The 22180-nt window shown below is 49.1% G+C and overlaps 1 protein-coding gene across 1 annotated transcript; it reads right to left on the bottom strand.

The window, feature by feature from the left end:
* Positions 1-2626: 2626 nt before the first annotated feature.
* Positions 2627-20615, bottom strand: PSMD6 (proteasome 26S subunit, non-ATPase 6). Its single transcript, XM_088473452.1, has 8 exons — positions 20373-20615; positions 17536-17741; positions 15790-15935; positions 8329-8548; positions 7479-7587; positions 7133-7301; positions 5527-5604; positions 2627-2922 (listed from the first exon to the last, which is right to left on the bottom strand). The coding sequence occupies exons 1-8, from the start codon at positions 20515-20517 to the stop codon at positions 2826-2828; spliced, it is 1170 nt and encodes a 389-aa protein (XP_088329578.1). The 5' UTR covers positions 20518-20615; the 3' UTR covers positions 2627-2825.
* Between the last annotated feature and the right edge of the window lie 1565 nt (positions 20616-22180).

Raw genomic sequence — 22180 nt, 5'->3', positions numbered from 1 at the left:
CTCAAATTAGTTTGCATCAATCTTCCTCCTAGTTCACCGTTTCTGCAGGACCAGGCACACAAGTTACTCATGGCAATATTAATTATGACATACAGTCAGGTCCATAAATATTGGGACATTGACAGAATATTCAGATTTTGGCCTCTATTCACCACCACAATGGCTTTGAAATGAAACAAACAAGATGTGCTTTAATTGCAGACTTTCAGATTTAATTTGAGGGTAATTACATCCAAATCGGGTGAACGGTGTAGGAATTACAACAGTTTCAATATGTGCCTCCCACTTTTTAAGGGGCCAAAAGTAATGGGACTATCAACTCAAAAGCTATTTCATGGACAGGTGTGGGCTATTCCCTCATTATTTCATTATCAATTAAGCAGGTAAAAGGTCTGGAGTTGATTCTAGGTGTGACATTTGCATTTGGAATCAGTTGCTGTCAACTCTCAATATGAGATCCAAAGAGCTGTCACTATCAGTGAAGCAAGCCATTATTAGGCTGAAAAATCAAAACAAACCCATCAGAGAGATAGCAAAAACATTAGGTGTGGCCAAGTCAACTGTTTGGAACATTCTTAAAAAGAAAGAACGCACCGGAGAGCTCAGCAACACCAAAAGACCCGGAAGACCACGGAAAACAACTGTGGTGAATGACAGAATAATTATTTCCCTGGTGAAGAAAAACCCCTTCACAACAGTTGGCCAAATCAAGAACACTCTCCAGGAGGTAGGTGTATATGTGTCAAAGTCAACAATCAAGAGAAGACTTCACAAGAGTAAATATAGAGGGTTCACCACAAGATGTAAACCATTGGTGAGCCACAAAAACAGGAAGACCAGAATAGAGTTTGCCAAACAACATCTAAAAAAGCCATTACAGTTCTGGAACAACATCCTATGGACAGATGAGACAAAGATCAACTTGTACCAGAGTGATGGGAAGAGAAGGAAAGGAACTGCTCATGATCCAAAACATACCACCTCATCAGTGAAGCATGGTGGTGGTAGTGTCATGGCGTGGGCATGTATGGCTGCCAATGGAACTGGTTCCCTTGTATTTATTGATGATGTGACTGCTGACAAAAGCAGCAGAATGAATTCTGAAGTGTTTCGGGCAATATTATATGCTCATATTCAGTCAAATGCTTCAGAACTCATTGGACAGCGCTTCACAATACAGATGGACAGAGACCCGAAGCATACTGCAAAAGCAACCAAAGAGTTTTTTAAGGCTAAAAAGTGGAATGTTATGCAATGGCCAAGTCAATCCCCTGACCTGAATCCGATTGAGCATGCATTTCACTTGATGAAGACAAAACTGAAGGGAAAATGCCCCAAGAACAAGCAGGAACTGAAGACATTTGCAGTAGAGGCCTGGCAGAGCATTACCAGGGATGAAACCCAGCGTCTGGTGATGTCTATGCGTTCCAGACTTCAGGCTGTAATTGCCTGCAAAGGATTTGCAACAAAGTATTAAAAAGTGAAAGTTAGATTTAGGATTGTTTAGTTTGTCCCATTACTTTTGGCCCCATAAAAAGTGGGAGGCACATATAGAAACCATTGTAATTCCTACACCGTTCACCTGATTTGGATGTAAATTCCCTCAATTTAAATCTGAAAGTCTGCAGTTAAATCACATCTTGTTTGTTTCATTTCAAAGCCATTGTGGCGGTGAATAGAGGCCAAAATCTGAAAATTCTGTCAATGTCCCAATAATTATGGACCTGACTGTACCACAAAATTGCAGTATTTGGTTAATTCCTGCTTGAGGACAATAAATATTCACATAATGATTTAAAGATCTTCTAAATCCAAAGCTCAGTCATGAAAATGGGACTACTTCAAAACCTATGCCAGGGCTGAAGGCCCCAGGGGGCCAGAAGGCAGTAAAATCTGTGCCACTTCTAAGTTATCCCCCATGGCATTGAAATACTATTTGTCCAGCATTTTTCTTTGCAGCAAAAACTGCAAGTTATGTTTATGACCATACAGAGTTAAAGAAAACATTTAGCAAAAGCCTTCAGTGGTGAAGTATATGTGCCCAGCCTCCCACCCTGCCAATACCAGATCTCTGTGCAAATGTGGCCATTTCCCTTGAATCCGTATTTTATAAACCTTCACGGAAAAAGGCCAGCATCAGAGACACTAGAACGAACTGCCCCATCCATCAGGTATTCACATAGGGATATTCTGAAAGAACCTGAGCTTTATTCATTGACTGTTTTAAAGAAAAGAAATAAGTAGTACTAAGGGGTTCAGTACCAATTTCACACTATAAAACAAAAAAAATTAAAACATTTTAGCTACATTACATTAATAAGTGTGTGTTTTCAAAATAGCTGTATAAGGCATTATATTTATACTACAAATAAATTCTACCACTTCTGAGATCGCTATTCCTCACTGTTACAGAGTATAGGTGCAGATGAGGCATCAGAGAGGGGCTGCATAATGACTGCCACCTGCATGGCTTCAGGTTCTGGTCCCAGCTCTGCGCGCCCCCCCAGGCTGTTGGGTGAAAGTAGTAGCCCAGCCATTTTTATCAAGCTTCAAAATAACAAATATTGCTCACTTAAAGTGATATAATCTGTAATCGCCAAGAAAGAAAACGCATCCACACAACTGCAAAGGTCCTCTGATTTTCTCTTTTTTTTTTTTTTAATTATTATTTTTGTTTTATACATCCTGGATTGTTTACATAACGTAAAACTGTAAAAACCCTAACTACACAATCATCTTCTGAAATACTAAGTAGCGAGATATTTATACACAACGTAAAGGTCTTCAGCACTTGACTCATTCAGCCCAGTTAAAAGAGTGTTTCTTCACATATTAATTACACGGGAGAGCTTCTGTACTCTATTCAGTAACAAATCGCCTTTCTTTATGGTCTCCTGGTACTGCCAGTTCTTGCTATCCGGCCTGGAAAAAAAAAAAAGAAGATCATTGCGCTGCATTTAGTAATAGTTATATTCAAAAACTGCTTCATTAACTCTAAACCTCTGTAGAGCTCCTGCTGTCTATAAAAGCAAATGTACTGCTCTTATACGGGAGAGATGTGTCCTTCCACGATAGGAGGGACGTAGGGGCTGCTTATTACTTATAACCTTTATACAGGGGCGTTTCTAGAGAGGAAGGGACCTGTGTGCAGTCTCCAACACGGGCCCCCTCCTCTCCGTCCGGCTGCACACTGAGCGGTGCGCGGCCAACGCCGCACTTATAGACTCTGGGGCACTAGTGTGCGCACAGAGTTTATAGCGCATGCACAGGTCACCGGGAAAATGGCTGCGGCGGCCATTTTCCCTGTACTGCGCATGTGCAAACGATAAGAAAATGGCCACAGCGGTCATTTACAGGCGCAGACACGGGAGCTGACGTGGGACTCCGGAGAGGTAAGTTTTACGGGGGCAGGGTGTGCGGTGCGGGCCCCCCCCTGGACCCAGGGGCCCGTGTGCCCCGCACACCCTGCACCCATTATAAATACGCCCCTGCCATTATAGCTTCCCTATGTAACTCCCTTCTTATAATATACAGATCACATTTACACATCCTCCTGACCCTAGGCCAACTTTCCTGTGTGACTGGATCATAGAGCTCACCAATAACCTCTGCAATCTGCTGAACCAATATGCAATATGTAGCCCCTATCCTTGTGTATCAACACCTATTTCCCTATAGATTGTAAGCTTGCGAGCAGGGCCTTCCTACCTTTATGTCTGTCAGTTACTATCCAGTTTTGTTCTATTAATGTTTCAAATTGTAAAGCGCAACAGTATATATGTTGCGCTATATAAGAAACGGTTAATTAATAAATGATAAGTTCCACTGAAACATTGGTGAGGCAGCTCAGTCACATCTAACCGCAATCAACAAAATGCTTTCTCCTCACAAACGCACAAAAACAGACGTGTGCTGGGCAGAAACATTTATGTTATGTGCAGGTTATGAGCTAAATGACATAGTTCTGACTTGCTGGCGCTCTTCCACGTTCCACCAGGCCAACTGAGTTTACAAAATGAACAATGGGCACGATTCTATTCTATGCAATGCGAATAGCGCCGGGAGATAGCTCCCGGCGCTATTCAATGGTGCGCGGTGTTTAGTCGGAGAATGCCCGTTCACGCGACTAAACACCCTGTTTAAGGCACGATAATGGGCATTCCCCGACCTAACTTCCCGGCGCAGTGCTGTTTTCCCGGCGCTAAGGGCAGAAAACAGCCTCGCGCCGGGACTTTTGTCGGATTTCTGCTCTCATCCCCGGGGGGATGCAAGAAGAAATCCTAGTCGGACTTGGCAGAACGGTGTATTGAAGAGCTCAGTCCCGGCGCTATTCACATCGCATAGAATAGAATCGTGCCCAATGACATCATACTGTGCTCAGCTAATGTTCCCGGTAGGCCGTTTACATTTTTACAATGCACCCAGCCCTTATGGAGGAGCACCGCTGATCATAGCCTGACGATGCCGGAGCCGCGGTGCCCCGCCTCCCGCTGCACCTCTCCCTGGAGCACTGTGTAGAGCGCGAATAGATGCCATGCGCGTGTCATCTAATCAGTGTAGGGAGAGCTTAGGGGACAGCTCAGCATCTTCGCGAGTGCTGGGCATGCCCCCTAAAGTGATGCAAAGAGGAGAGTGACATGAGGCCGTGCCTGTCCCCTGAGAGCCCACCCCTCTTAAGCGCAGATGTGCCCTGTATCTTGATCCGCGCCCTGTTATGTGGCTACAAGTCTGTCGATCGTATTCATGTGCGAGAATACACACAATTAAGACGGACAGAAAGCTCTGAGAACAGATGAGCAAAGTCTGGAACATGGAAAATGACAGAGAGGCTGCGGGAAGCTCTGCGAGCGGATGTAGTCAGAACATATCAATGCAACACATTTCTGAAACCATTCTATTATATACACTTCTCTCCTAATATTTACATTACAGAGATACAAAAAGGAGATCACAGCAAATGCGCTTTTATATATACGGACGCAAAGAAACGAGCTCCTGGGCCTGATTCCTTGTCGCACACAAAGCGGCCGCTGCAGTCAGATTTGGAGCCGTCAGTTAATTTGATAATACGCCGTTTCATGCACATAGTTGCGCTGCCCCATCTGCAGGTGTACCCAGCGTCTTTACCATCAGCACTTACACCTACCTCATGCTGGGTGCAAGTGACCTGTATGTACACAGGCATCCCTAAGTAAATAGCACTGAACTCTGGCTACATGGCCACAACACTAGCAGGAGACTGCTGTTTTGTGTGCGTTCCCAATGTTGCCGCCCAGCTAACACCCAGTTACGCCAGTTTTACAGACACAGAGAAGCAGCCATGATCCGTTCGACTCAGAGTTGCACAGAGAGATACAGAAGGTTGTGTATACTCACTACTGTGCAAGCGCAGTCTGTTACAATGTGCTACCGGCATCCCCCTCTCTGTACGCAGTAGTATTTACGCCGGCTTGTTCTACTAGACACATTTAGAGGAACAAACACTACTTATAAGTAAGATGCATTTGCCCATGACCCGCACATTACCTGTTGGTCTCTACAATTCCATTCACTTTGTCTATCTTGCAGTGTAGTCTGCCAGCCGCAATAAACCTGGAGAGCTCCCTTCAAGTAAAACAAAAAGGAAATATACTATGAGAACTGCTGAAAGATATTTTCCTCTTAAATAGGCAAAATAAACCCCCTAATAGTCTAATCTGACTATTATAACCCTATATTATTTTAAACATTAAGTTAGAAAACCTAAACTAGTTCTCTACCTGGCTCTGCCCCCTGCGGTTTCATAAACCCAAGGCTGAATAGCACCAGTAGATTTTCATGCTGTTCTCTCCAAACCCATGAGATCAAGAGGTTATCCGCAGAGGGGGGGGGGTGGTATTTAATGGCTTACTGTATATTTGCATAATCAGCCCACTGAGTACTTCTAAGATAGCAGTACACACACATTGGAAGAGATTAACATTGAAGTCTCCACTGACCAAAACTAAGGGCGGGTACACAGCTAAATGACCGGCAATGGTGCCGATGTTCAGGGCGATTTGCCTTCACCCTGGACATCACGATTGCCGGTACACACACAAAAGATTTAATGAATGACGGAACGATCACTGTTCCGTCCTTCATTAATATGTACAGTCTCACATGCAATATTGTGTGATTGGCCAAACACGATATGGCATGCAGCCGCGGGCGCGCGTAAATCGGGCACACACACTACACCATATGCCAGATTTGTCTTTCCGAATTGGCCAAATCGGGCAGATATCGTTCAGGTGTGTACCCAGCCTAAGGCTGCAGAAATTACGTAACACACAGAGCCGTGAAGTTTCCCTTACTATGCTGTAACATCTCACAGATATTGTGACCCCATTACATACAAAGGTGGAGTCCGCACTGTGCAAGCTCCAGTGTGCCCTACTTCAGTCTATGGGGGCAATTCAATTCTTTTATCAGGCGTCTTACCTAACTGGCGCACGACGGAGAAAGTCCATTACTGCTCTGTTCGGGCGCCCGTACTGCGTGTGCGGGCCCGGCAGCAGCGGGATTAGCTGCGCAATACGGCTAAACCCATCTAAAGTACTGCTTTGAGCACCCAATGTGCTGACTTCCCGGACATTCCAGCTTGTAACCTCAGGAGGTGGCGAGCAGAAATGTGCCTACCCGCAGAATGGGCGCCCCAACAGAACAGCAACTGAATTGCTCCATTCAGGCGCCCATTAGTTAAGGCACCCGATAAAATAATCAAATCGCCCCCTATGTGTCCAGTTGGCCCCTCTTCAATCTGTCTATGGCAGAGGATGAGAAGTCTATAAGTGTCTCATTACCCACCAGGGAAAATCCTGCACATTGGCAAGAACCACATTATCTCAATAATGACAGCTGGTTACTATATAGATATTTATGACACTACTAAAATTATACTACCCAACAATTATTTTTTTATACATATATCTTGTATTAATTTGATTTTCGTTGCCCACCAGACAACATCTAGTTAAAGCAGGTTTGGTTTATATATTCTGCAACGGCCCAATTTAGGAGGGATCTGGAAAGTTTAAAGCTTATTTGTGCTATGAACTCAAAGTAGATTTTCCAAATCATAGGGTACTGGTAATAGGAATGAGGAACATACTGGTCTATGAATTCTACGCCGACCCCGAAAGCTTCAGCCATGTAACCTAGAGTCAGTGAGCGGTACGATTCCAGCAACTGACTGTACGCCTGAATCCTCATCTCTCGGACGTAGTATCGGTAATGGGGGGCGAACAGCCAGTCCTTCTTCAGCTCCTGTTCCACAGCCGCTGCAAAGAGAACAAAGCACACTTGTAGCTTTATGCCAACGCTTACCGACAGTCTTACATGGGGTAATTGGTGGTTTAGGAATTACATATTGTATTGTTTTATTGCTGAAACAAAACTTTACATCAGGGATTCTTTTTATCACAATTTAGTTGTCATTCCGGAGAGTAAATTCTTACCCAGTGACTGGAAGTAAACAGAGTAACGACACTCGTATAATGAGAAGAGATACTGCCGGACTGTAGGCAGACTGTGTAACACTTCTAGGATCTCTGCACCTTTGATGACCTGGAATAACCGGAATGGATGTTACTGCAATAAGCTCCCCCAGCGCCCACGGGGACAGACAAGAGTCGCACACACACAATATATGCTGTATCTTATGTAAGCAAGGCGGAAAGATGATATATTAGAGACTCCAAACTAAATCAAATTAACAGACTTAATGAAATGTACAAAGAAAAACGATAAGCTGCCCTGTACTGCTAAAGTTATTTGTTAGAACATAATATATTTGAAGTGTCAGATGCTCCACAGTAATCTTGAACTAATCTGCCCTTAATCAAACTGAGCTGCTGACATGACGGGATGATGGATGCAAACACAGACTCCGGAGAGGAAGTGGGAAACCTCTATCACATATAGCCAAGTCCACCATAATTAGCTATGGTCACTGAACTGTAGTCTTCAGTCTAGCACCCTCCACCTGTCACAACTCGTGCAGTTCCTCTTTCCTGCCTGGGGTGTCGCTCTCTGCTCTGGTGCTTCTAGCACACAAACACAACTGATGCAACAAACGGCTGAGATACAGACCAGTGTGCTAGAAGCACCAGAGCAGAGAGCGACACCCCAGGCAGGAAAGAGGAACTGCACAGGATGTGACAGGCGCAGGATGCTAGAATGAACACTATTAACTATGGTAAAGCCGGCTTTAGGCCTCACCCCTGCTGTGCACATTATCAGGTACCAGTATGACATCCGTTATACCATCTGACTGTAACCCACGGCATTCCTATCATGGACAGTTACCTTCTCTCTCAGATCTGGCCGATCCAAGGCTATCATACTGACATAGACGGTATATGTAACAAAGGTCTTGTAATCCATCAGCTCATAGGAAGTGAATGTGGAAACGGTGTCCAGGAAGAGTTCAGCTGCTTGTTTGAAGTCTCGAATAGCCACACAGTACAGTCCCTGATAGACCTTCAGCCGATTCCTGCGATCCCAGTCACCTCCTTCCTCAATGAGGCTTTGTGGGGACAAATGAGAAATAATTTATTTGCTACAGACACCTGGAACAACTAATGTAAATCTCTTGTTGGGGTGATCAGTACCCAGTGTCGGGGGGGGACAATTATACAACAACACACGTTTCTACAAGTGCACCAGTAAACCTAATGGTAACTATAAGAAAAAATATGAGATATGGTAAGAACTTACCCTTGTTATCTCTATTTCTACGAAGTCCATAGGGTTCCACAGGATACCTTGGGGTATAGGTGTGACGTCAGTCGCAGGGCACCAAAGAGTTAAGCTTTCAGCCTCCCAGGATGCACTAGGTCCCCCTCCTATACCCCGCCCCCGGGCCAAGGCACCTCAGTTACTAACCAAGCCATAGGCTTAGGAGGAGAAGGAAGAGAGAGAACAAAGATCTGGACACATACAAGAATTACATTCTCACCAGAGGGAGACGGAAAACCGGTGACCAGAGCAAAGCCCATCTGCAGCACAGGTGCGACAGGGCGGGAGTCCTGTGGAACCCTATGGACTTCGTAGAAATAGAGATAACAAGGGTAAGTTCTTACCATATCTCATATTTTCTACTTCAGGGTCCATAGGGTATCCACAGGATACCTTGGGGATGTCCCAAAGCAGTATCCTTTAAGGGTGGGGACGCTCCTGTGCAGAAAGGAGAATCCGCCGCCCGAAGGAAGCATCCTGAGAGGCGAAGGTGTCAAACCTGTAATACCTCACGAAGGTATGGACAGAAGACCACGTAGCAGCCTTGCAGATCTGAACTGCCGAGGCACCACGTCGAGCTGCCCACGAAGGACCCACAGACCTAGTGGAATGAGCCTTCAGAGAAGGAGGGACCGGTAGGCCTTCATGAAGATAAGCTTCAGAAATAGCCATACGGATCCAGGCTGCCAAAGTTTGCTTTGAAGCAGGCCAACCCTTTTTACAGAAGCCATAGAGGACAACAAAGCGTCCGACTTCCTAAACGAAGAAGTGCGGTCAACATAAGTCCTTAAGGCCCGCACAACATCCAAAGAGGTCTCACCCACGGAAAGACCCGGTGAGTTAAAGGCCGGAACAACTATTTCCTCGTTAACATGAAACTGGGAAACAACTTTGGGAAGAAACTCGGGCCGAGTGCGGAGCACTGCCCTGTTCCCATGAAAAACCAAGAAAGGGGGTCTACAAGAAAGAGCCCCTAACTCAGAAACACGTCTGGCCGAAGCAACGGCCAGAAGGAAAACAGTCTTAGCTGTTAGCCATTTAATATCCACTGAGCCCAGTGGTTCAAACGGCGGTCCTTGGAGAGCCCTCAGGACCACAGCCAAATCCCAATGCGCCACAGGTGGAACAAAGGGCGGCTGAATACGGAGAACACCTTGCATAAAGGTGCGCACATCCGGGATTGTAGCAATCCTACGGTGAAACCAGACAGATAGGGCCGAAACCTGTACCTTCAAAGAAGCAAGGCGAAGCCCATGATCTAGTCCCGCTTGCAGGAAGGCGAGAATCCGAGACAGACGAAACTCCCGCGGTGCATAACCTCTCGGTCGACACCACTGGAAGAACGTATGCCACACGCGATGGTATATCCTCGCGGAAGACGGTTTCCGAGCTCGTAACATGGTACGCACCACAGAGCTGGAAAACCCCCGGGACCTCAGCATGGCCGTCTCAACAGCCACGCCGCCAAAGACAGCCGAGTCAGGTCCGGGTGAAGACAAGGACCCTGAGACAGAATGTCCGGTCGTAGCGGCAACCGCAGAGGACTGTCCACGGACAGACCCTGAAGGTCTGAGAACTAGTGCCGTCTGGGCCACGCGGGAGCTATCAACAGGAGCGTCCCTCCTTCCTGTTTGAATTTCCGGATTACCCGTGGAAGAAGGGAGACCGGAGGGAACAGGTATGCGAACCTGAACGTCCACCGGACGGACAGAGCATCCACCAGAGACGCCCCTTCGTCTCTTGTGCGAGACCCGTACACCGGCAACTTGTTGTTGTGCCGGGACGCCATGAGGTCGATTTCTGGAAGACCCCACCTGTCCACCAGTAGTCGAAAAACGTCCGGGTGCAGGGACCATTCCCCTGGATGAACGTCCTGGCGACTTAGAAAGTCCGCCTCCCAATTTAGCACTCCCGGGATGAAGACCGCTGATATGGCCGGAAGATTGCGCTCCGCCCAAACCAGGATCCGAGAGACCTCTACGAGAGCCGCCCGACTGCGAGTTCCTCCTTGCCTGTTTATGTAGGCCACGGTGGTAGCATTGTCCGACAGGACCTGCACCGGGTGACCCTGGAGAAACCGCTGTGCCTGCAGGAGAGCATTGAAGACCGCACGGAGTTCCAAGATATTTATTGGAAGCTCCGCTTCTGTCGGCGTCCACCTGCCCTGGAACAAGTGTGGACCCGAAACTGCTCCCCAGCCCCGAAGACTGGCGTCCGTTGTCAACAGGACCCAATTTGGAACCCAGAACAGACGTCCCTTGTTGAGGTGGGTCGTCTTTAACCACCACGCAAGGGACAGGCGAACCTCCTGGGTGACCACAATCGTCTGGGACTTCAGAGACTGAGTCAGCCCGTTCCACTTGGACAGGATCAGGTGCTGCAGAGGTCTGGAGTGAAACAGGGCGTATTCCACCATGTCGAACACCGACACCATGGAGCCCAGTAACCTCATCGCCGAGTGTAAGGACACCCGGCGGCTGTGCAGACAACTGCGCACCCTTGACTGTAAAGCAGAGATCTTGTCCTCCGTCACGAAGATCCTTTGCTGTCCCGAGTCCAATAAGGCTCCAAGATGCTGAATCCTCCGAGACGGGATTAGAGTGGACTTCTGCCAGTTGATTAGCCAGCCGTGCCGTTGCAGCAGTGCAATGGTCAGGTCCAAGTGGTGTAACAGGAGCTCTGGAGATCCTGCCACCAATAACAGGTCGTCCAAGTACGGCAACATGCGGACTCCTTGCAGCCGCAGAGAAGCCGCCATGACCGCCATCACCTTGGTGAAAACACGTGGTGCTGTCGCCAGGCCAAAAGGTAACGCCCGAAACTGGAAGTGGTCGCTGCGGATTGCAAACCGAAGGAACTCTTGATGGCGCAAAAGAATAGGGACATGCAGGTAAGCGTCCTGTATGTCCAATGACACCATGTAGTCCCCAGGTTCCAGCGCCAGAATGATGGACCGTAGGGTCTCCATCCGAAACTTCGGGACCCGCAAAGATTTGTTGAGTGCTTTGAGGTTGAGAATCGGACGATATGACCCATTGGGTTTCTGTACCAAAAATAGATTTGAATAGAAACCCTGGCCCCTCTGGGAGAATGGAACAGGCACTATAACTCCAGCCTGGAGCATAGTGTGCAATACCTTCCGCAGCTCCGTAGCCTTGTTCCGGTCTGATGGTAGACCCGTGGTGAAGAATCGAGCCGGGGGTCTGTGCCGGAAGGAGAGGGCGTACCCGTGGGAGACCACCTCCAGAACCCAAGTATCTGTCGTAGTGAACGACCAACACCGGGAGAACTGCAGCAGGCGGCCTCCCACCCTGGGATCCCCCAAGGGGAGACCCGGACCGTCAGGCCGCAGGCTTGTCATCTGGCTTGGGGGCCGGACGTCTGGTACTCCATGCCTGTTTCCGGGGCTTGACCGATTTCTTAGGGCCAGCCTGTCGAGGAAACGACTGTGGTTTGGGCCTGCCCTGGGCCCTAGATGACGAAAGGACGATGGTCCAGAACCAGAAGGAGCAGCGGCCGACGGGAGACAAGCAGATTTGGCTGCCGCCAGCATGGCCACAATCTTATCCAGATCCGGACCGAAGAGAACTTCTCCGGTAAACGGCAACGCTTCCAGACCTTTCTTGGAATCTGCGTCCGCCTTCCAGGATCGCAGCCACAAGGTGCGACGAGCAGCTACCGCTGCTGAAGAAATTCTAGACACCAGAGTACTAATGTCTAGAGCCGCCTCGTTGATGTAGGTGGCCGAATCACGGAGATTGCCAATCAACTCCGCCTGTTCGGCCGGACAGTCGGATTCAAAAGAAGCCTCTAATGAATCCGCCCAGCGCTCCATCGCTCTGGCAACCCAGCAAATGGCCATAGCCGGCCGTGCTGCCCCCCCTGCAAGGGAATAAGCGGACTTCAGGCAGATTTCTACCTTGCGGTCCGTAGCATCCTTAAGGGAGGACATGGATGGCATCGGCAATGTGGCACTACGGACAAGACGGGTCACGTGAGAATCCACCTGTGGAGGGGATTCCCACTTAGCAAAATAATTATCCGCGAACGGATAAGCCACCGCCAGGCGTCTCTGCGGCTGGTATCTTTTGCCAGGTTGTTTCCACGCCTCCTCTAAATGGTCCACCAACTGACCCGAAAGAGGAAAGACTGTGGCATCGCCCTTCACATCTTTGAAAAAGGCATACTTAGATTTAGCCGCTGGGGGAACTTCGTCCTCAATCACCAAGGCTGTGCGGACCGCCCGAATAAGTCCAGGAATATATACTTTGGACTTAGCATCAGCGTCCTTAGTATGGAGAGGTTCCTGATCGTAAGGATCCAGAATCTCCCCATCATCAGACGTCCCTTCGTCATCCTCATAAGGAGCGGACAGAGACGCCACCGGCCTTTTATGAGGCCGCATCACAGACTCCCCTTGCAACACATCCGACAAGTGCTGTACAGAACTCGTCAGGGAGTTAACCCACGCTGGCTCCTGAGAACCCGGGAGCGGGGAAATAGGGAGACTGTGGGGTACCACCAATTGTCGTGGGAACCCCTGCATGGGTGACGACACCACAGACTGCTGGGACAAACCCATCGGAGTAAACGCGGGCTGCGGAGCTAACTGGCCCACTAAAGCTGTTAACGCCTGAGCGAAACAAGCCCAGGGCGGCTCCTGTACCGGTGCTGTAACCGTAATAGGCCGCGCCATGGACAAACACTGCCGGCAAAGGCCCTCCGCGCTACCCTCCCCCTCCACTAACGGTACTTTGCACGTGGTACACTGTAGCCGGAGGGGAAAATCACTTTCAGACATGATGGCACCACGTATGTGACCTCTCTCACCAATTAAGTATTAAATAGGCGAGAGACCACCCTGCAGCACCGCACCGCAAGGGCTTTAGCAGAAAGAACAGGGACAGTAATAAAGCTGACAGTTTAGAGAAGAAAAGTTACAGGCAGCGCTAGCACAGTCACATACAATGCAGAGAAATAACAATTCCTGCACTAACAGCGCTGATCACTCAACTACACAGACACAGGGCCTGGTAGGACACAGCGCTGCATACACAGACCTGAGCCACAGCGGAGGAGAGGTATGCGGGGGGACCCAGACCACGATGCTTCCTTCCAGACTTCCAGCAGCGTTCACCATGCGTTGCAGAGAAGATGGCCGCCGAGGAGCAGAGAGAAGCTGGCCTGGGGGAGGAGCGCTGACACAGGACCAGTCAGCACAGTGCAGAGAGGGCTGTGTGCAGCGGGGGAGGCGCCGGCTGTGAGACAGGGAAGGCGCGCTCCCCTGGCATGCATTTAACCCCTGGGACGCCGCAGCGCTACCGCTCTGCTGCGGTCCGCTGTCCCAGGGGGTAGTGGAAGCGCAGGTTGGTCGCCTGGCTCCACGCTGCAGCCAGTCCCCAGGGAGCCCCCTGCCTGGGGACTTAGGACCATGTGATCAGCGGGGACCCACCACGGGACCCCGCTGCTTACCTCTGTCCCCCTTGAATCCGGCCATGGTCCGGAGCATCTGGGGTCACCGCTAGCTGTGACCCCAGACGCCCACCAGCATCCCCGGATCAGTACCGGCGTTCTGGTACCGGCGGGGTGTAGGGAAGACAGCATGGACGTCAGGACTGACTGTCCATGCTGTTCATCCAGATGTGCAGCCACAGCTGCATGAAGAAAAAGCTTCAGGGGCTCTTCTAGCCCCCACTCCAATAGGTGCACCCGACTCCGGCCGGGCACCAAACTAAACTGAGGTGCCTTGGCCCGGGGGCGGGGTATAGGAGGGGGACCTAGTGCATCCTGGGAGGCTGAAAGCTTAACTCTTTGGTGCCCTGCGACTGACGTCACACCTATACCCCAAGGTATCCTGTGGATACCCTATGGACCCTGAAGTAGAAAAGACTACATTGTTTAACAGCCAGGCAATGAGCCTGATGTACAGTAGGGTGCTGTAGTTGAACCTGGCATCGCTGGCACAATTGGCGTCCCTTAAAAAGCTGCTTTTGCGACCATACAAATAACAGAAGTGTCTGAGCCTGGCTTACACAGGACACTTATACTGCACTTACATCCATGCGTTTAACCATTTCTTTTATTTGAAACAAATGCATTCGGTAACCAGGCATATGTAAAACTACTAAAGCCTATAACAAACAAAGCAGAGACTATCCTCTTTTCTCATTGTCTGCTAACACATATGTACAAAAGCATCATTTATGCCTGGTTTGGGAATGCGTCAAAGCATTCCCAAACGGCCAATCATAAGCAGTTAGCTTGCGATCGTCATCCGCTATTTGCATCAGTCCCTGACCATTCACAAGTAATACGGCGCATATGCGTCTTTATCCTGCTCGTCGTGTATTTGCAAACACACTTTTCTGTACTCAGCCTAAATTAGAATGGACCCATGCCGGCTAACCAGACGTGGCAAAATCACGCGGCTTCACACACGACTGCGACAACTGGCGTAGTATTCACACTGCACCAGGCCCAAGGTTTCTAAATGGGCCAATGTTTTTTTTTTTTTAAAAAAGGGGCATTCCACATAGAGGAAAACAAACACACTAAACAAGTGCAAACCCAACTAAATAGGTTATGTGATCAAATACCTTTGGTCTGCTTCAGTGTACAATTCTGTTCAGCTTTCATTTTAAATACGAGCTTTTATTATCAGGGTAGCAATGCAAAAAGCCTCAATACATGCAACAATTCCACTAACAAACCCTGACGTTATAGAGCTGAGCAAAGCACCAGTGGGGACTCTAAGATCAGCAGCACCTGACAACCAGAGGACAACTATATAAACGACAAAGTGATTTCTATTGAAATCTAACAGTAAAATTATATTGTAGATGGAATACCATTTATTTATAAGTTTAAATAAAATATAACTCATTACAATATTTTAATCCTTTATTTTTTTTAGCTAGGTCTAGTCAGCTTGGCATCTGGTGTGATGGGATTAGAAATACCTATTGGACTTGCATCCAGTTATAAAAATATCAGACAGCGATTTGTGTCCTGAAAGCATGGCACTCATACCTGCGCGCTTTCTCAGTGTTCCGTGTGATAAGGTCATTATCCATGTAAAACAGTCCAATTCTCAGCAGATAAAACACTATATCTAAACGATGTCCAAGGGCCACTGTTTTGTCGTAGGTCTTTCGGAAAGCTGTAAGTGCCCCTTCCTGCAACATATAGAATCAATAAATTAGAGCAAACAGCTCTCAGGCAGCTCCAAACACACATAAAACACACACACACACACATAAAACACACACAGTAAAATAAAAGGAAAAGGCTGTAAGAGCGTCAATGATGAAAGTCTAAGTGGCTAAATCAGCATTGCATGCAAGTGCAATGCTGAACGCAGATTACTGATTATCGAGAATCTGCGCGTGCGCAGGACCCATTCTGCGAATGTGCAGAACAGGTCCTGCACGATCGCACGCAGCCCCTTCTATTGACAATCAGAGGCATTTAAGGGGCGTTGCGGGGTCAGCCGGCGTTCCCAGAAATGGGGGCGTGTCCGCCCCGTTTCCTGGGAGTGGCAAGGCTAGGGGCTGTGTTCACGGACTCAGTTTCCTGGCCTCGCAAGCCAGCCAGCCTGAGTAAGCCGAGGCTCACTCAGTTGGCTGGCGGCCCGGCACCGTCCACCATCGCAACCAATGGACGCGACGGTGATGCCAGCCTGTGGCTTTGGTCGCAGTGATGGGATCACAAATGCAGCAGGGGGGGTGACATACACCTCCTGCGTGCCAAGCTCAATCTCCGAAATGCCATTATGCGGCTAAGTTTAGTAGCACACTAGGAACAAACATAGTAGACGCCTTAATGAAAGTACCAATCCCTCTTCTTTCATTAGCTTCACGGGAGCATTTTACTACTTACAAAAGGGACAGCTAGTCTGATTATACACTACATGCCCCCTACACACAATAGAGGTAGTCATTTGGTGCGCTGATGAATATTAGTATCAGGCAGGGTCTCTGTTTCTAGCCTGAATTCACCCACTCTGTGTGTAGGTGGCGGGTGGATTTTACTGCCAGCACGCCGGGTAGAGGGGCAAGTCATAGAGCAGACAAGCAAACAGTAAAAGCTGTCATTCTATAAGTAATGAGAGGCCAATACGTCCTTATGGTATGTGCACGTGTAGCAATCAGCCAGCAATACGATTTCGCTGGATGATCATCATGCACCCTCCCTGCAGTGCTGGATGATTGATATCGATCACCCAGCACACCACACACTTACCGGCGACTATAGCGACCCGCGATCAACGATCGCAGGTCCCTATAGTAACTTGCCCGATATCGAGCAAGTTGACCGCCATGCACGGCCGATGGATGATATTGCTGGTAAGTTGGTAGGGTCCTTTTAAATGAGCGATTTGAACGATAACGGTAATGATTTCAATATCATTATCGATCAAATCATTCTTTAAAATCGCTACGTGTATACACACCATTGGTCACCGACAGTTCTGCATTCATTTTACAGATATAATCCTCACCCACTTACAGAAATAGGACTATGAGCCAGTGGGGTAATTTTGTGGGGGTAAACATGAGTTTGTGGTTATCCTAGAAGTTAGTTATCAGTATTACTGTATGCAAGGGCCAATCAGCAGCTAAAGAACATGTTATCCTAATTACACGAATAACCCCGGCATTGCTATGGAATAAGTCTCCATATTAAAGTTTCCAACATAGTAAAAGTGCGGGTCATCTGTGAGCATAACTGAGAAAGGTCTTGGATCCTAGCCTGAGACCACCTTGGAGAACTCACCTTGTCGCCGATCCTACAGAGGTATTCTGCCCGAGCCATCATTGCGTCTCTAATCTCACTCTCGCCCAGGTTTTTCTCTGCATCCTCCAGCTGATCATCCAGCCTCTTCAGCTCCTCCTCGTTCGCCTTCTTCATCTTATTCAGCAGGTCTGTGTCTACTTGCCAATCCACCTGCTTACAGAGGCTCTCGTAGTAGGGAGCCATGTCTGAAACGAACAGCAGGGCAATAAGTCAGTGTCAGTGTATAGCTTATAGACAAGCAAACAGTTATAGCCTCATGAAGAGTCTAGACCTATCCAAGATGTGCAGCGACTGTGCACCTCACAGGTAATTAGGGCAGAGCAGCCTCGCTACTTCTGCTGCGCAACACCGAGGCAGTGTGAGGCAACAGGAGGAGCGATGTTGTGCCAGCCATGTGCCGCTGTTTCCAGCCCATTCCAAAAGGCAAGCTGCAGACATTGCTTCTCATTGTGCTGTCCCCTAAGGACATTATAAACATTTATTTCTATAGCATCAGCAAAGAGAAGATAAAGCAAGCATTACCAGACAGAGAGGAAAGAGGGCCCTGCCTACGAGTGTAACATCTACGGAGAACAGAAGTTTCATAATTAGATTATATGCCACATATTGCTCCATACCAACAGGAGAAGTGGTTACTGGGGGCTAAATGATCAAGTCAGACAGTAATGTTTTGGGAGTGATTAGGTTTAGAAAGAGAACAGATTTGTGTGAACTGTGCAGACTGGTGGTTATTGGGTAAGAGCCTGGATTGCTAGAGTTTGGTTCTGGATTTTGGTGATCTTGACTGAACAGTGGTTTTCAGGGCATGCTTGAAGCTTTAAAGGCCAAGGGAAAGTTTTACTGTGCAATGGAAGAAAGTGCAATACTACCAGCCACTTATGGCCTCTGTATATTGCCTAATGATATAAATTACATTGGGCTGGCCAGGAACCGCAACCCAACCTTCCTAGGTTTAGCCTGCTGCTGCTGCAGTGCTCACAGGATAAGACTCTTGTAACACCAAGAGCTCCACATATACTTTATGGAATGGGTATGTAATACCGGCAGTCGGGATGCCTCCTTTCAAAATACCAACAGAGGCATCTTGATGGTCAGTATACCAACAGGGGTCGGATAAGTATACTGACCCTCCCCCCTTCTCCCCCTAATCCTTCTTGTAGCCTAACCCTCCCCGTTTAGTGCCTAAACTTAACCCTCCCCCCTTAGTGTAGTGTTCACTCTAGCTCCGGCGGCAGGCAGGGCGTCGGAGCTAGAAATGGCACTTCCATGCGCACGCCGAAGGCACGCAAGTCCGAAAAGGGGCATGGCCATTGAAAAGGGGGTGCGTCCATAAGACACGTCCCCTTTTCGTCACTCTTGGGGGCGTGCCCGGCACTTACAGACACGCCGGGCAGCCCCCAAGCGCTGCCGACAGGGAGAATAGATGCGCATACGCCCGGCGTCTGTTCTCTGGCAGTGCCCAGGTCACCGCACATTTCCCCACCCACAGGACAATGCGACCCACGGGTGAAGACGTCACCCGCAGGCTGTGAGGGCAGGGCGCTTTTTGCCCTCCAGAATGAGGGCAGGGCGCCGCGCCCCACTAAAACAGCCTAGCGGGAACACTATTAGTGCCTAAACCTAACCCTCCCCCTTAGGGGTGCCTAAACCTAACCCTCCCTCCTAGGGGTGCCTAACCCTAACCCTCCCCCCCCCCCAAAAAAAAAAAAACCCTCAACACCCTCTCCCCCTCCACCCCGGCTAACAGCTAAGTCGTCCTGGTTTACCTAGTTCGGGATGCCGTCAGTGTAGATTCTGACGTCGGGATTAAGATACGCAATGGTATTTCGATGCTTAAATCCTGTGTCGGGCTTGCACCTTCAGGATTTAGACCCATGGCATCCCGTCCGCCTGTCTGATAAACTACATCCCTATGTTAGAGCCTGGGAGCAGCTAATAGTCTGCTCCACCAGCTCATCCATCCCACAATAAAATTCCCAGCAAGAGGGTTGCATTACTTATACCACTTTCAGACAAAAGCCGTGGCTTTGACCCTTCTATTTTCAGGATTGGACCCGGGTCACAGCATCCAACACCCCTTTCACACTACACTGCACCTTGGTGCCGGATTATTCCTGGGTCAACCCCTTTTACACAGAGCCCGTGTCAGTCCTGCCAAATGTGCAAGTCATTAGAAGTGGACGTCTTGTTACAGGCTGGCAAAGATGAGTCATGATAAATGGGTGTCAGCGCTCCTGAACCACCAATGAGATACTTTTAGCACGGGTTGAATAACCCGCCGGCGCCGGTAACAGGGGTCAGACCTGGGAATAACCGTAGTAGCGGCCAGGGTAGCAGCCAGGGTCTAGGGCTAGGCCCCAGCAGTTTGGACCCAGGTAGACCCTTTCACACAAGGAAAGGAACCGGCCTGTCTCGAAAAAATCCTGGGTGCAAATCTGTGTGTGAAAGGGGTATTATTTGGAGGCCTGTGCACTAGTCTGTACCATATCTGCAATGCCAAGTCCAATGTATGGGAGGTGGGCAACCCACATGCCATCTCCTACCACCATAACACTGCAAGTCCCAGCAGGACTGGTGGCTGCACAGCTGGTACCTGTAGGTCTACAACAGCTGCAGAGTCATATATTGGTTGACGCTGGCAGGGCATGCTGTGACTTGTAGTTCAGTGGTACCTGCAGTCACAGGTGGACACCGCTGGCAGTGTATGCTGGGACTTGTAGTTCCAGCCTACACACAGACAAGCTTCTTTACACACATCTACACCCCGCATGACAAGTTCCATACACACAGCTATGGGGGTCCCTGGGGCCACTTACTGTTGAGGGTGACGGACTCCATGAGCTCGGCCCGGAGCCTGACATCGCCGCGAGTCTCCGGGAGGCTAAGCAGGAACTTCAGCTGCGCGATGCGGAGATCAGGGTTCTTGGGCAGCCCCTCTTCTTCCAAGTTCTCCAGCGGCATCTTCTCTGCTCCGGTCCCGGGAACTGCTCGGTCACCGCTTCCGCCGGATACTGCCACTAACAATGCGGCACAACGAGAGCACAGCGTCACCTGCCGGCAGCGCCTCCAAGTGCACCCTCTGTGCAGCTTCAGTGGTACTGCACGCCACACAGCGACATCTGCCGGCAAGGCCGCCAACTGCACTCCCTTTGCGGCTCTGATAGTACTTCACACCATACAGCGACATCTGCCAGCAGCGTCTCCAATTACACCCTATGCGAGTCAGATACTGCAGAGAGTACAGTGACACCTGCCGGCAGCGTCGCCAGTTGCACATTTTGCCGGGGCGGGCTGGAAGCACAGACAATACACGTAGCAGAGTGCATAAAAAACGCAGCTACACCTGCTGGCGGTGGGTCAGTAAATGAAACAGTAGGGCTTGCAAAACCAAAGCGTCACCTGCAGCGGCAGCATGCCCTGCCACAGTTTTGTTATTACAGAGCCAGCTCTAACCAATTTGGTGCCCTAGGCAAGATTTTGGCTGGTGCCCCCTAGCAGATAATCCCACCACACTACACTCTAAAGACACTCTCCCCCACTCCCCCACCTCTTCATACATGATACTCAGTTTTCACTTACCTCTTAGGTGTTTATTTTCTTTCTTTCTTTCTTTCTTTCTTTCTTTCTTTCTTTCTTTCTCAGAGGACATAAAATTGTGATTCATTTGCCCCCCATTTGACATATTTATTACATCTTCCTCTCGCTCTCTATTTAGAGAGATATATAGCTACATGTACACACACACAAACACATATATACAGCACACACACTGATCCCGTTGCTGCCCACTTCAGAGCACCACATACTGCCCCTTCTCTGCCCGCCTCACAGAACAGCACCCTTCTCAACACAGCACCCCTTTCCCTGCACAGTAGCCCTGGCCTCATCCAGCACCCCAAATCCAGAACAGCACCCCTGGCCTCATCCAGCACCCCAAATCCAGAACAGCACCCCTGGCCTCATCCAGCACCCCAAAACCAGAACAGCACCCCTGGCCTCATTATGTACCCCTTATCAAGCAGTCAGAACCCCTCAGTAATTGTACCCTGATGTCATCAGTTATTGTCCAAAGTAATTTCCCTACTATCCACGTGGGCATAAAGGGGGGATTATAAACCTGTGGCGAGCAAAGCGAGCCACTGTGCCCGAAGCGTGGAGAGCGAAACAAGCCCGCAAGTGGACAAATTTCTACTTTTTGTGGAATGTATGGACATGAAACTTCCGCCCTCACTGCATGTCACTTCCAGGTACAAATATTGAAGGGGATCTATACACTACCCATTCAGCACAGCCCCCCTGCTAGCAGCTAAGCGGAAGACGCGGCCGACAAGGAGGACTTTGCTGCAACTCGCCGGAGGGGCATTTTCGTTTGTGTCACTGCCACTCTAAATAAAAAAATGCTTCTGGTGTTTAGCTTTGTTAATAAATGGGGCCCTTATGCCGCTACATACTAGACGTTATGTCGTCCGATCTAGCGGATCGGACGACATATTGTCCACAACGGCCAGTGTGTACCCGCTACGTCACTGAAGATAGCGCCCTCCTGCGCATAGATAGCGACATCATCCGTTGGACCTGCATGCAAGACCGACGGGTGATATTGTCAGCTGGGGCGATACTGCGG

This window comes from Taudactylus pleione, unplaced genomic scaffold (assembly GCF_031769625.1).
Source record: "Taudactylus pleione unplaced genomic scaffold, aTauple2 ptg000135l, whole genome shotgun sequence".
NCBI classification, from domain to species: domain Eukaryota; kingdom Metazoa; phylum Chordata; class Amphibia; order Anura; family Myobatrachidae; genus Taudactylus; species Taudactylus pleione.
Note: the sequence above shows the minus strand (reverse complement) of the source record. Positions and strands in the feature narration are given on the sequence as shown.

Coding starts and splice junctions, on each gene's coding strand:
- PSMD6 (XM_088473452.1), bottom strand. CDS start 20,517: ATGCCGCTGGAGAACTTGGAAGAAGAGGGGCTGCCCAAGAACCCTGAT. Junction 17,742..20,372: donor GGAGTCCGTCACCCTCAACA/GTAAGTGGCCCC, acceptor TGTTCGTTTCAG/ACATGGCTCCCTACTACGAG. Junction 15,936..17,535: donor TCTGTAGGATCGGCGACAAG/GTGAGTTCTCCA, acceptor TATATGTTGCAG/GAAGGGGCACTTACAGCTTT.